Source organism: Helianthus annuus, chromosome 5 (genome assembly GCF_002127325.2).
Source record: "Helianthus annuus cultivar XRQ/B chromosome 5, HanXRQr2.0-SUNRISE, whole genome shotgun sequence".
Classification (NCBI taxonomy): domain Eukaryota; kingdom Viridiplantae; phylum Streptophyta; class Magnoliopsida; order Asterales; family Asteraceae; genus Helianthus; species Helianthus annuus.
In genome coordinates, this window is record NC_035437.2 from 94704243 (window position 1) to 94718794 (window position 14552).

The following is a 14552-nucleotide window of genomic DNA, read 5'->3' on the forward strand; positions in this document are numbered from 1 at the left end:
ACACGTGACCCAAATCATTTTCATTTATATTATATATAATAGGTATCCTGTTAACACAGGGTCTGGTTCAATTTCGGTTATTGAATACCCGATTTCGCGCATTTGGGCCGGGTATGGTTCCGTACCATCTTTTTACACCACTATGTTAGCATAAACTGGGCCTGGGCCCAATATCTCATGCATCAACAATTAACCAAAAGTCCAAAACCCAGCCCAACCCATACCAAAATTCCAAAAATACCCTCAAAAACCAGAAAAATGACAATCTTAACCTTCATCATTATCTCATTGTCACAATCACCGATCAACCACTCCCATCCCACCTTCAACATCCGCAACCCTAAAATCAAACCACCCGATCGCACATTACTGTTATGGATCACACAGCAGATCAATTTCAAGATCAAGATCAAGATCAAGAACACGAAGTCTACGGCGGAGATATTCCAGATGAAGCAGAAATGGACGCCGATATCGAGATGTCGAGAAGCGAAATGGAAGCGGATGAAAACAATAGCTCAAAGGTTCGTTGTTTTGATTTTGTTCAGCGATTGAATGTGTTTGTGTGATGTGAGTTAAAGCCCTAAGTTAGTTTGTAAATTATTGTTGTGGATTTAGGATCTGGAGGATATGAAGAAGAGATTGAAGGAGATTGAAGAAGAAGCAGGTGCGCTGAGAGAAATGCAGGCGAAAGTTGAGAAGGAGATGGGCTCTGTTCAAGGTTTTTCTTCTTGATTTTGCTGTTTTTGTTGCTTTTGTGTTTGTGGAAATTGCATTGTTTTGGTTAGGGAAATTGGTTTGTTTTAGTGGAATTAGAGTTTGAGAATTGTGTTTGGTGGTAGTTTAGGTTAGTACTTTGTTTTCAACGATTCGTAGTGCGAAGCGCAAATCGCAAAAGCGGCAAGCTTTTCGTACGTGACGCCCAATGTGCTTATATATATTTTTTTATATATATCCTATAAGCTTTTAGCATCCCTAACCCAAAATATAGTGATAAATAAGGTTTATATATGATTTAATGTATAAATCACTTAATGTACAACCATTTTAGCTGCATGTATAACAATTTAAAGCACAAAAACACCTTCTGTACAAAAAGCGCGCGCCTCAGTGGGATTTTTTTTTCAAAAAAACTCGCTTTTTGTGCGCTTTTTGTACGGAGCTCGCCTTATGTCACACAAGGCGCAGCTCTTTGCGCCTAGGGCCGCTTTGCGCTTAAGCTCGCTTAAGGCGCGCTTTTTTAAACCAAGCTTAGCATCGGTCTGGTATTCGGTTAACACTAGAGCTGGTTTTAGTTTTTGGTATTTTTTTTTTGATATGGCATTGGTTCGGTGTATCATACCGATGGCTTGATATTACTTATTAGTAAAAGTAAATAAGATTCTAGGGTTATTGAAGTTGTGAGACTGAGATTAGGTTTAAGGAACAAACTTTTTGGAACTTGGAAGACTACAAGCAACTGTATCATGTTTTCGTACGCTTGGTTAGATGATGCGGTGGGTAGGTAGGCTGGACACATAGTTTACTGTTTACATGAACAGTTTGAATTCCTATCTGTGACTCCGTGTAACAAGATGAAAAGTATCGCTAGTGAAAGATATTTTTATTGAACAATGCATGTTATTAGTTGGACGACTTATAAGCAAAATCCGATGCAATAAGGTCTCCATTAAATAACAAATCAGTATGGGAGTTTGTTTATTTTTTTATATAATAATAATTAGTTAACATTTTGGGGTTTTATAAGACAAGGCTTATTACGTTGCTCTTCTCCTTAAACAGAGTCAGTCATATTTGTAACTGCCAGGTCAAGGCTTTGTGCGTGTGTGTATATGTATGTATAGATGTTTCTATAAATTGAGCTGAAGGATTTTTTTTTAAATATGGCACTTGCTCATGCATTTTGTAATTTTACTTTAGATTATAATTTGAGTATTGTGAAAAACTGTTATTAACGAGGTATTTAAGTTTATGATTTATGAATAAGTGATTTAGCGAATTAACCTAGCTATATCCTTGCTGGTAGATACACAAGTTTTCTCGTGGCCCATTCTTAATTTAGTAGTTACAAGTTACAACATACAATTTCTTGCTTGCAATCAAGCTTTATTTTAACATACTACAAAAGGGCTTTACACATGCTTATATTACTGTTTTTATGAACTTTTCTTGGATAATAAGACACAGTCTTGCACTGCCCCCTTTCTATGTTTGCAAGATTTTTACTGTTTTGCGTGGTAAAATTGAAATCATAACAATGTTTTAGTTAGTTTATCTTTTGTATACCTAACTTTAGTGCTATTCTTTTGATGATGGACATGATTAGACGATTCTTCTGGTGCTTCTGCAACCCAGGCTGAAAAAGAGGAGGCGGACGCCCGTTCAATATATGTTGGTAATGTGAGGTTCTATAACCTTTCGCCTTATTTTATTTCAATGCTTTTTCGGTTTAGATTTATAGATGTTATCATTATTTGTGTGAACTGCAGGTAGATTATGCGTGTACGCCTGAGGAGGTTCAGCAGCATTTCCAATCATGTGGAACTGTAAACAGGGTCACGATATTAACAGACAAATTTGGTCAACCAAAAGGTTTTGCATATGTGGAATTCTTGGAACTCGAAGCTGTTCAGAATGCTATTCTTTTGAATGAATCGGAGTTGCACGGTCGTCAACTCAAGGTCTTAACTTTATTAGCACATTCAGTTTGCAATAGTATCAAATCTGGGCTTTAAATTCTAATTAGTAGATTTCTGACCTGTTCAGGTTGCTGCTAAACGAACCAATGTTCCTGGGATGAAACAATTTAGAGGGAGGCGGCCCAACCCATTTTTTGGTTCACGGAGACCTTTCATGCCTGGCCCACCAATGTACTCTCCGTATGGCTATGGGTATGTATTTGAAATTTATCCTTGTTAGCTGTGTAGTTTCATTCTCGTGTTAGACAGTAACATTAGAGTTGGCAATTTCGACCTGTTTACTTATGAATGAGTCAACTTTAGTCCAACGGGTCAAACAGGTCGATAGTCCTCCAAAGTTCATTGCTAAGTCATAAAACGCCTTAAATTATTATAATTGTTTTTTAATATTGATATAATATAATATTTGCAGAAGGATTCCAAGAGCTAGGAGGCCAATGAGGTACCGTCCATATTAATCAACCTATTCTGCTCGTGGCCAGAAGGGGCAATATGCTCATACCGGGTCACACTAATACAAATTTCTCTAGTCTTAGATCTTGTATCATTATGTACTATTGCATCCATTTGCCATATGCCCCTCCTTTCTTTTTTAGATTTTATTTTGTATGCACTTTAACATGCTTTTGAAACCAGAACCCATAGTCTTTCATTGTCTAAAAAGTGAGCTTCCTCGTTATTTAATAACAGTTAAACAACAACATTGTGATAGGAAACAATGCAAACTTCGAATATGATATTGTATCTTTTGGTATACTTTAGATATCACAACACATGCCCTATTCTTTTCGTCTTTTGGGATACACCGTCTGTGCGGTTTACACTAGTACACCACGACGGAAAATTAAAAAAAAGACATTTTTAGCCCTTTAAGTAGTTTTTGCATTAACACGATTATCCCCTACTACACCCCTACTGCACCTAACCTTTTGTGAAGTTTGTTGCATACATCATTTTCCCTATTGCATTTTTCCCTAATGCGTATGTATTAGGAAACAAACCTAATGTGTTTGTACCCTTCTTATTCTTACATTTGCTTACGAATAATTAAAAAAAAAAAAACAAAAAACAAATGTACATATATACACTCCCTCCTATATGTATATATTACATTATTATTCTCTTGATCTTCAATGTTTGAGGTAGTTTTGGAGGGGGAAGAAGCCATTTAGAACCCTCAATGTAGGAAAGGCTGATAAAGGGTTTAGCCTCCTCCAATTTGAGCTTTTTTACAAATGAACCTCTCCCACTCATTTCTGCACCTGGTCCTGTGTTTCCAAATTCTCCGAAGAATAGATTCCTACAAAAAATCATTGAGATCACTGTTACTTAGCATAAAAAATGAGTGAAGAGAGGTTTTTTTTTTTTTTTTTTTTTTTGATGCAAGATGGACAGGTTGGGCATCGGTCAAAATAAGTTCAGTTTGAAACATGTCAAGCATGTTGAACCAAGAACATGTTTTTGGTACGTTTTGTTCCATTTCAGGTCCTTTTTTTGAACGGCCAACTAAATCACCGGATAAGCATCCTGGGATGCCCTCAATCGAGCAAATGCATCCCCTCTTCCATAACGGTCAGAGTTGGATGCATACCCGAGCCACCAAGCCACCAGTTCCGGGGAAAACCCGCCGCCCGAAGGCCCACTGCGGTAAAACCCGGTTCGGCTCGGTTTCGAACTGGCGACCTCCAGAGAGGCCTAGTTCTAAACTTCATTGCCACCACCAATGTCCTTCAAAGTGATGCTTGTGGGAGTTGAACTTGGGACCTAAGGAGAGAAACCAAGTGACTAACCACTAGACCAACTTGTCAGGACCTTTTTTTATGTGATCTATTTCATTTCAGGTCCCTTTTTTATCTGATCTATTTAATTTAAATCCGCACCCACATCAAGCATTACCAACTACATGAGTGTTTGTGTACTTACACATCTGGTGAAGGCTGTTTATTAGGCTCCCAGCCTTTAGGGTCAACACTAGGACCCAATTCCGAGTAAACAAACACCACCTTTGAAAACTTCTTCCATGCTCTTCCTAAGAAATACCCTTTCCCGAGTCCCGTCACACGACAATGCACGAAAACGAACCCGGTTTCTGATTCCGCCATTTCACGAGCATGTGCGGTTATCCAGGATTGTATTTCTCCATCAATGCAATGCACTTCAGTGTCCTGCAAACCCCAAAACATTTTTCTGCTTTTAAATAAGTAAAATGAAAGAAAATATCAGAAGTCGTTACCACACAACTGTTTGCTTACCAGATAGATAGATTTTGCGTTACCGAAGATGAAATCAGCAGTGCCTTCAATGTAACAGTCTTTGAAGAAATGCCTACCGCGATCATCGCAGAATGTATCCTGAAACCCGTAAAATCTGACATTGTAAAATGTAGCCATGTCCCCTCCAATCCTCATTGCTGCTGCTTGACCTCCTTGTATTTTACCATCAGGTCTCGGGCTCGAATTCTGTATGTTCCAAACATCATGTCGTAAAAGAACGAGAACACTATATATTACGTAGCATGCTAAAAGTCGTGAAATACACATGTTTGTGATTAACAACCATTGTTTCAAATTTTACAAAGTTTTGTATTACGTTTATAATAATCTCAATTTTCAAAAAAAAAAAAAAAAAAAGGAAAAGGAGAAGAAAAAAACTTGTATCACTTGGGCTCCTTAGCTCTGTTTAGAGGTGTATAATCGTGTCAGGTTGGCTAGCAGAATTGTTTACCCATATATTTATTTGTGTTATAAACATTAACCCTTACAAGGAGACATCCCAAGTCATGTTATGAACAAGACCTATTTAACCAATTTATTTAACCGTTTCAAACGGTTGTCATCAAGTTGTAATCGTCATCATCATTCATCAAGTTGCAAACATGTTAATCGGGTTGGTGGGTTCTAATAAATAGATTGTATGGGTTGTGTGTGGGTTTGACTTGGTTAAATCAACCCGAACACGACCATTTTAATTAAATATGTAACTGGACATGCCCGTTAATTAAATATGTTAGATATGACAATCTAAAACCCGGGTATTTTTGTGTCCAGTTTCGGATGGTGCTAACCCAAGGTTTGTTAGCATAACACAAATGGGTTGTAACTGCCTCCTTAATTATACATGCATGAATGCATGTTCTTCGTAGAGCACATTGGTGCAGCTTTGAAGGGGCCGGGAGGGGCGTCCGACCCTCCGAACTTTTCGCTCAGTACTGTTATATATGTAGTTTTCGTATAGAAATTTTTGGGTATATACGTTTTCGACCCCTCCGTCGAAAACGTTAAGCTTCGCCACTGGTAGAGCAAGGATGAAAAATGTCGTTTCTTACCTTAATATGCAAATTAGCAGCGACAAAATAATCACCATCGACCGTCAAGGTGCCGCTTTCTACTGTGGTATACTTGGCTGCATTTCCATTAAAGATCAAGGTAGGCATATTTTTGGGATCCCCCATGAACGTAACGAACTTCTTATACCTCTCCATCTTAATCTTCTCGGTGTATTCTCCAGGCCCGATAAACACTACAACTCTTTTATCATTTTTTTCCGGAATGCTATTGACAGCTTCGACAATCGTTTTAAAATCCCCACCACCCGCCTTCATGACTCTTATAACCTTTGGCTCGGCCTCTGCGGCCTCTAAGGCCGGGTCAAGAGTCCCTTTCCGCGCTTCCAACGGTTTTATGTTCTCATCAAACCAACTTTGAACCTGGCCTTTCTCTTGTGGGATCGGTATGTTATCGTCGGACACAATGTGATGAAAAGTTATGAAGAAGGTGTTTAAAACGACCAGAAAGATAAATCTTACCATTTCACCCTTGTTGTGTGATATCTCCTTGGTATGTTTGATAATGCAAATTGAAAATATGTGTAAATTTAGAGAGAGAGAGAGAATCTTTGAAGGTTGACAAAGAGGTGAATTCGGGTAATATATTGTTTCTCCTATTCGATTTATTGATCACAATTTCATTTATTTTCGCTATTATTTCTCTCCATCTCTGAAAAAAATGCTGACAAAAAAGATTGAGATGGTCATAAATAATCCTTTTGAGTTACAGATACATTTAGGCGTTTTATGGATATTATTACGTTGAGTGATATTCGGTTTTGCTTTCGCGTGACACATTTATGGGGACAGGATAAAACTAAAAAGTTATGAAACATTAAATCAATTAAAAATAACAAATCTAACCGGTTTAGTTTTTAGATTCTTTGATTCTTCAAGACGTTTTTAGATTCTTTGATTCTTCGAGACACATTTGTATGTGTTACATATTGGGATTTCAGTATGTAGTTGGGCCTAGCAGGGTTTAAGAGCTTGTCTCGCCCTGTGGCGTAGTGAGTCCTTTGGCCTCTACAATTGCCGTTCAAAAAATTTTCTATGTGTTACGACCCGGACCCATGTCGCCGACCTGACAACATTCCGCAAAGCAACCCGACTTGGAGATCGTGACCCATGGACCCGGTCAAGTAGACTAACTGCATTTAGATTAGTGGAGTAGTGGAAGTTGCATTTTTTATTATTAGTTGCCTGAAATTAGGAAGTAGTGGCCATGTTTATTTCTAGTTCCATGCAAGTTTACAAGTTCACTGCATTGTTTAAGAGCATAGGGTATGGTTTGGGTAGTTCCTTTGGAGATATGGTTTGGGTAGTTCCTTTGGAGACTATAGGTCATCTAGGCGCCATGTCACATTCGATGAAGGACCATCCAAAAGAGACTACCCAAGAACTACCCAAGGATGTGGGGACTACCCAATAATAAAAAATTAATATATAAAATAAAGGAGAGAGAGAGAGAGAGAGAGAGAGAAGAACTAAGGGGGCTCACCATCAGCCAATCAATGGGCTTGTCTCCGACGTCCGCAGATGGACGCCACCGACGTGACGGAGGGAGGGGGCCGGTGTGCGACGGAGCGGGACGTGCGGCGCCGGTGGGGGACGATCCCCACACCGCATGGCCTAAGTCTTTAAATAGATGGTTTCCCTTATATGAGTTGAGATTCTGTAAAGAGTGCTAACTGTAAGAATAAATGTGAGCCATTGACAATTTAAATCAAGCGTTGGTGTTAATTACAAATAAAACCCTTATAATTAATAATTAGTACCAACAAGTTAAGGGTAATTTCGTAAAATTGTTAACTTATATTAAATAATAAGAGTATGTTTGGCATAGAACTTTTAGGAGCTTTTAGGAGTTTCTCGCTTTAAGCTTTTAAGAAATAGCTCATACTCAGTAAAAAACCTTGTTTTGTTGAAGGAGCTTGAAGCTTTTAGGTTAGGAGCTTGAAACTTTTGGTCGAACGCTCCTACTAGTAGCGTTTAGAAGAAGCTACAAGCTTTTAGGAAAAAATAACTATTTTAACCTCTAAATATAATGAACTTTTTAATGCACAAACTTTTTAAATTTTTAGTTATGTCCATTTTGGTCATTTTATGCATTTTATTAAAAACTCTAGCTACTCTGCCAAACGCCAAATATATAAAAAAAGCTACAGCTACTAGCTATCAGCTACCAGCTATCAACTACTTTTGCCAAACATACCCTAAGATGTATTATTTATGAGTATTTTAGTCATTTAACAATTTTTCATTAAATATTAATTCCACCAAGGTTTTTTAAACTATAATAATTTTTATATACTTTATTATTTTTTTTAAATATACCATAAAATCAAGTATTTTTTTTATCTTTAATATGAGTACCATATTGTTATACCTTTTTTATTTATAAAAGTTACTTTTAAAAAAGTTACAAAAATGTGTTTTATAATTGTGCTAGTTGTGTAGTTGGAATGTGCTATTATGAAAAATGTATTGTGTTGATTTTCAATCCATACGTATGTTCTTATTTTGTTGTGTAATTCTTATGAGTATTAATATCAAAACAACTCATCCACATTAATTTTTATGCGATAAAATTCAATTCCATATAAAACCCCGTTGTGCGATCAGCCTCGGAGACGAACAACAAACTAAATACGAACAATCTGAACAAGTTGTGCGTTCAGCCTCTCGAAGCAAACGTCCAGCGATAATCAACAATCAGAATCATCACTACATATTTGGTAGGTAAAATCTTCTATAATGCGTTTTTGTATGGGTGTATAATGTTTGAGGGTTTTTGTGTTGGGTCGGATTGTGGATTTTGTGCTAACAAATTGTTAACTACCATAGGGTTTTGCCATGTTTGATATGTTGCGATTTTTTGGTGTTCTGTAAGGTGTTTTCTGATGAGTTTAATGTTGGTTTTGTGCTATTAAAGTGTTAATTACCATAGATGTGGGATAGATGAGTTGGTTGTTCATGTGCTAACATAGTACATGGGTGTGTGTTGATTATGTGTTAATTACAATAAAATACAAACAAACACCAAAAGTAGATATAATCAGCACATCTGTGTTAAATCTGAAAACCAAAAGTAGATATAATCAGGACATCTGATGTGCTGATAATGGAGAACGATTGAGGATGTTGTGCTAATGTCTTTTATGTTGATAATGTGGAATGATTAAGGATGATGTATTGATAATGGAGAACGATTGAGGATGTTATGCTAATTATATAATGTAGTGTTGATTGTATTTTTTGTGGTGGTTCCTGTAGGTTGGTTCGATCATGGAGAGTTACCAGATCATGGATATGTTAAAAAATTCAAACTTTAATTTGAATTAAACTTGCATGGATTTAGAGATAATTTAATAATTCTTTTTAATTAGTTATAAAGAAATATGGTCAAAAGGTTAAATTACCCCTAAACTAATCTATACTATATTATAATGCATGAGGGAGGGGTATTTTAAGATACCCAAAAAATAAGAACTTCTTCCCCCCTTTATTTATAGAAAGACCCCTAAAATAAGGGTAGTTTGGTCTTTTAAACACTATTTATTTTTTAGCCCCTAAACTTATTACACTTAAACCCCCCAGGTTTTTACAAAATTATAGATAATTAGTTACAATTCACCCTCCACAACAAACTTATATTTTTTTACGAATTCTTGACATATCTTATAAACTATATTGTTTAAAAAAAATCCAAAGATAGCATGACGACCTACATGTTTTTTATCGACGTTTCGATAGTTGTCTTGTTCAATATCGATGCACGGATTAAAATGTACAAGTCCATAATGCTTTAATGTACAAGTAATTAATACTTGTGATCTAATGCTCCTAATCTACAAATGCAAACAAAAACAAAAAGAATTAAAAGTACCGTAACATAAAATGAAGATATTACGTGTCACATTTTATTTTATTAAAACTGCCTAATATCTATACTTAGATATATCTTATAAAAACTTACAACTAACCACAACAAACTTCCTAAATAAAGGGGTGGCAAATCTAAAATTAAACCATAATGAACTTCTATAGTTACTACTATAAATACATAGCAGGACATCCCTGTATCCATCGCTAAACAAAGTTAAAAAATGGATCCAGTTCTGAATTTAATTGTTGCGAAAAACCAAGCATACGAGATTGAAAATTCTAAGGTCAGTTCTATTATATCGCAGCAGTGAATAATTGTTTTCTTTTATTTACTTTTATGTGAATGTTAACTTATTTGATTTTTCAGATTCAACTGCATGATGAACATGTCAATTTAAACAACCCAGTTGTCGAACAAGCTTCTAAGGTATTGATTTTGCTGGTTTTTAAGTATTAATTTAGCGTATATCTTTCATATTAACATGTTCGTTATGTTATTATTTGTGTGTTTTATTGCAGAATGATGGTGATAACAATGTTGATATTATTTCTTATGGTGCAATGTTTAGTCCATACAAGTTTAATCTTCAACATGAATTTAGTGAAGAGGTAATTTTAATGTTTATTTAATTTTGTTTTTTTTTACTTTTGTTTTCAATTTTTGTCCTTTTTAAGGATCAGAAGTTTTGAGACTCAAAGGAAGAGATCCAAAAGACTATCTGAATGAAAATGGAGTGAGTTTATTAATTTAGATGATTATGAGGACAATGACAAAGAAAAGGAATTAGAAGATACTGCTAATTCAAGCACAAACCAGAAAACCCGATTAAAAGTACCTCGAGTGTCAATTCAGAAGCGAAACGGATTTCATGCAGTCTATATGAAATCCATCAAGTGTTTTTTTTTTCATTTTCAGTTGTTATGTTTAATCTAGACGTATGAATAAAGTTTATTTTATTTTTGAACTTTATTTTTGGTGTCAATATAATACAGGACCATATTAATAAAGTTCAAAATAAAGTTAGTATTCTAAGTTTATAAGTCAACAGAACTTATATAAGTTAATATTCTAAAGTTGCAATAAATAGATATTGCAGTAAGATATAGTCAAGCTGAAATTATAAAATATTGCAGTTATTCTTGGATATTAATCTAATAATTTGTATTTCTTAATTAAAAAGTAATAAAGTAATAAACTTTAAAGCTAAACTAAAAAACTGAACTTACTATCATATAAAGTTAATCAAGATATAAACTCTTAACATTCTACTTTTTTTTTTATAAAAACTATTTCTAAAATTTTATAAAAATATAAATTTTTTATATATATAAAAACGAAATTTAACAATTAAAGTTAGAGGTGTAAAACGTACTTACGAGTCAACTACTATTTTTTATTTCTATAAAAACAAAAATTTTAAACTTTAAGTTTATTGGATGAGTACCATGTGGATATTTAAAAAAAATATGAACTTTAAAAAATAAAACTATAAACTTTATCATTTAACCAACAAAATAAACTTACTTTACGACTAGAAAAACTTATCTTTTATTTTTTGTCATTTGATTATTATTATTATTTTTTATTAAAAACGAAACTTTACATGTATAAAACAGTTTTTTTTTACTTTATTTATAAACAAAACATTTTGTTTTTATAAAAAATAATTATTTTATAAATATTTTAGTTATAAGTAATATAAATAAAATACTCCAGAAATTTACAATCATTACTAGATAAATACTAAATTGTGTTGCAAACTTTTAGGAATAATAAGTTCAACTATATTGTTATAGATAATATTAGTAAGTTTCAAAATAATTCTTTACCAACTTGACTAGATACATTGTAGAGTGCGTTGCATATTTTTAGGGATTATAAGTTAAAAGTAGACTCATATAGATAAGATTAGTTAGGAACTAAAAATCTAAACTTAGTATGATATAAAGTTAATAAATATATAAACTCTAAACATCCTATTTTTTTTTATAAAAACGGTTCTTGAAATTTTATAAAAATATAAATTTTTTATATCTGTAAAAAACAAAATTTAACAATTTAAGTTAAAGGTCTAAAACATACTTACGAGTCAAATACTATTTTTTATTTTTATAAAAAAAATTTAACTTAAAGTTTATATGATAACTACTATGTCGATATTTAAAAAAAGTTATGAACTTTAAAAAATAATTTTATACTTTTTAATTTAACCAATAAAATAAACATACTTTACAATTATAATAAATTATCTTTTATTTTTTGTCTTTTGATTATTATTTTTTATAAAAAACAATATTTTATGTCTTTTGATTATTAGTTTTTATAGACAAAAACAAAACTTTACATATGTGTAACACTTATGACATATATCCACCACAATAGTGTTATCATAAATATTATATGAATAAGAAAACTACCAGAAACGAGTGCCGCAATGCATGTCGCCCCGCCGCATCGCGCGGGCACCGTACTAGTTTTTTATTATGGGACACTTGTCAATTATGTGTTGGTTCTTATAGTTCTTACAAACATAAGTGTTTGTATTTGATCCCATTCCTTCATTGTATATAAAAATAGAGAAGAAACTTGTTTCAAAAGTCTTGTGTTTCTCAATTCTATTTCTTAGAGCTTGACCCCCTCTAAGGGTTATCTATCTTGGAGCTTGATTCACTCTACGGATCCCTATCAGTATGTCATGTGCATGAGAAACTATAAAACAAATTTGTGTGTGTGTGTATATATATATCGGATGTTGTACCATTTATCTACATGTGTAGGTTATATACACTAGGAATGTGCATGGGTCGGTTTGGGTCGGTTTTGACCAAAAACCATAACCATAACCGCGATGTCGGTTATTGGATAACCATAACCATAACCGATCGGTTATGGTGGTTATGGTTATTCGTTTTTTTATGGTTATAGCGGGTCGGTTATGGGTGGTTAACCATGTATTTATCTTATCTAAAAATAGCTTAATTTTTTTAACACGGAATAAATTGTTATTGCATATTTGTATATATTAGTATATTACATATTATTAAAAAGTACATATAATCTATAGTATTAGTACCAATTATCATCGAGTATTCAAATAAAGTGATATGATACATTCCATAAATTCAAATAAACATTCAATCAAAACCACAAAATGATATGAAAAACCAATAAGTACTAAAAATCTTCGGTCAAAAACATCAAATATAAAAAATATGGTGAAAAGTTCTAAATCCTACAAAGATTTATTACATGTCGGTTCGGTTCGGTTATGGTGGGTATGGAAAAAATGATAACCATAACCAACCCGCTACATTCGGTTTTAAAAAAAAACCATTAACCGACCCACCGTTTTTTTATTTGGTTCGGTTTTTTCGGTTCGGTTTTGTCGGTTAATTCGGTTATGGTTCGGTTAATTCGGTTTTTTGCACACCCCTAATATACACAAACAAACAAACAAACAAACAATCGAGTTAAAATGTTCCTTTTTTAAGTTTTACGAGAGGGGAATGAAACAATAACCATTACATTTATAATATTTTCTTTTATTTTAATTTTTTTAAGTTGGGAAATAATGAATGATTTATTATTTTTTTCGGGATAATTTGTGTTATATATGTACTAGGTTATAACCCCGTGTATTACACGGGTTGAGAAAATAAAATATCAAATAGTTAATAACGAAGATTTAACAATTATAAAACGATATTTTAAGACACTTTTCTGATATCCAAAAAAAAGTTTGTTTTATGTATGATCAAAACTTGTGATGTTTGTGAAGTTTATAAATATAAAAACATTTGAACCATCGATTAGAAGACAAACTGTATCATCGACTTTCTCACGACGTGAACCCAAGTTTTATTTAAATAATAGTGGCATTAAGTTATTAGTTCTAAAAATATTGTTGAAATGTTTAGATTAGGCATATAGCAATTAGCCAATTAAATAAACTTATAGCTACAAAATAATATTTAAATTAATTAGATAAGTATAAATTATCGGTAATTATTAAGTTATATAACTTTAAAATTTAAACATATAGACCTGAGTTGCATCTTAAAAAGATGGTTGTTTTTGGATAAATTTATTAGTATGATAAATGTAGTTATTATTCTTCTTGTATTTTAAATATATTAAATAAAAAAATTATTTGTTAAGCAAGAAAATCGTTACCTCCCCTCTCGTTATGAAAATGCTTGATATTTGTTTCAATTATTAAGATATAATTTCTAATCTACTAATTAATATAAAGAAGAAAATCGTTCCCTCCACCATCGTTATGAAAATGCTCGATATTTGTTTTAATTATTAAGATATAATTTCTAACCTAGTAATTAATATAAATAAATAATAAGATAATTTATGGAACTTTATCCGTAATTTCTTAACATCTGAGCCCCCAATGTCTTTTTTCTAACCCTTTTAGCCCCTAACACTAACCCCATCCATTAAATGTTAGGGGCTAAAGGGGTTAGAAAAAAGACGTTAGGGGCCAAAAAGATTAGAAAGAAAAGACGTTGGAGGCTCAGATGTTAAAAATTCTTTTTGGGCTAAAAGAGTAAAATTGCTATAACCATAGGGGCCAAAATCGTAATTTACTCTATTAGTTAAATAACTAATATTATAAATGAACAGGAGA

General features: G+C 33.2%; 2 protein-coding genes across 2 annotated transcripts; one reads left to right on the forward strand and one right to left on the reverse strand.

Moving 5' to 3' along the window:
* Window positions 1-282: 282 nt before the first annotated feature.
* Window positions 283-3453, forward strand: LOC110889395 (polyadenylate-binding protein 2). The gene is made up of 6 exons (XM_022136905.2): window positions 283-524; window positions 619-721; window positions 2327-2400; window positions 2490-2681; window positions 2767-2891; window positions 3112-3453. The coding sequence occupies exons 1-6, from the start codon at window positions 375-377 to the stop codon at window positions 3155-3157; spliced, it is 690 nt and encodes a 229-aa protein (XP_021992597.1). The 5' UTR covers window positions 283-374; the 3' UTR covers window positions 3158-3453.
* A 167-nt stretch (window positions 3454-3620) lies between these two features.
* Window positions 3621-6549, reverse strand: LOC110889394 (pectinesterase 2). Its single transcript, XM_035989919.1, has 5 exons — window positions 6025-6549; window positions 4952-5158; window positions 4623-4864; window positions 3811-3999; window positions 3621-3735 (listed from the first exon to the last, which is right to left on the reverse strand). The coding sequence occupies exons 1-5, from the start codon at window positions 6505-6507 to the stop codon at window positions 3621-3623; spliced, it is 1236 nt and encodes a 411-aa protein (XP_035845812.1). The 5' UTR covers window positions 6508-6549.
* Between the last annotated feature and the right edge of the window lie 8003 nt (window positions 6550-14552).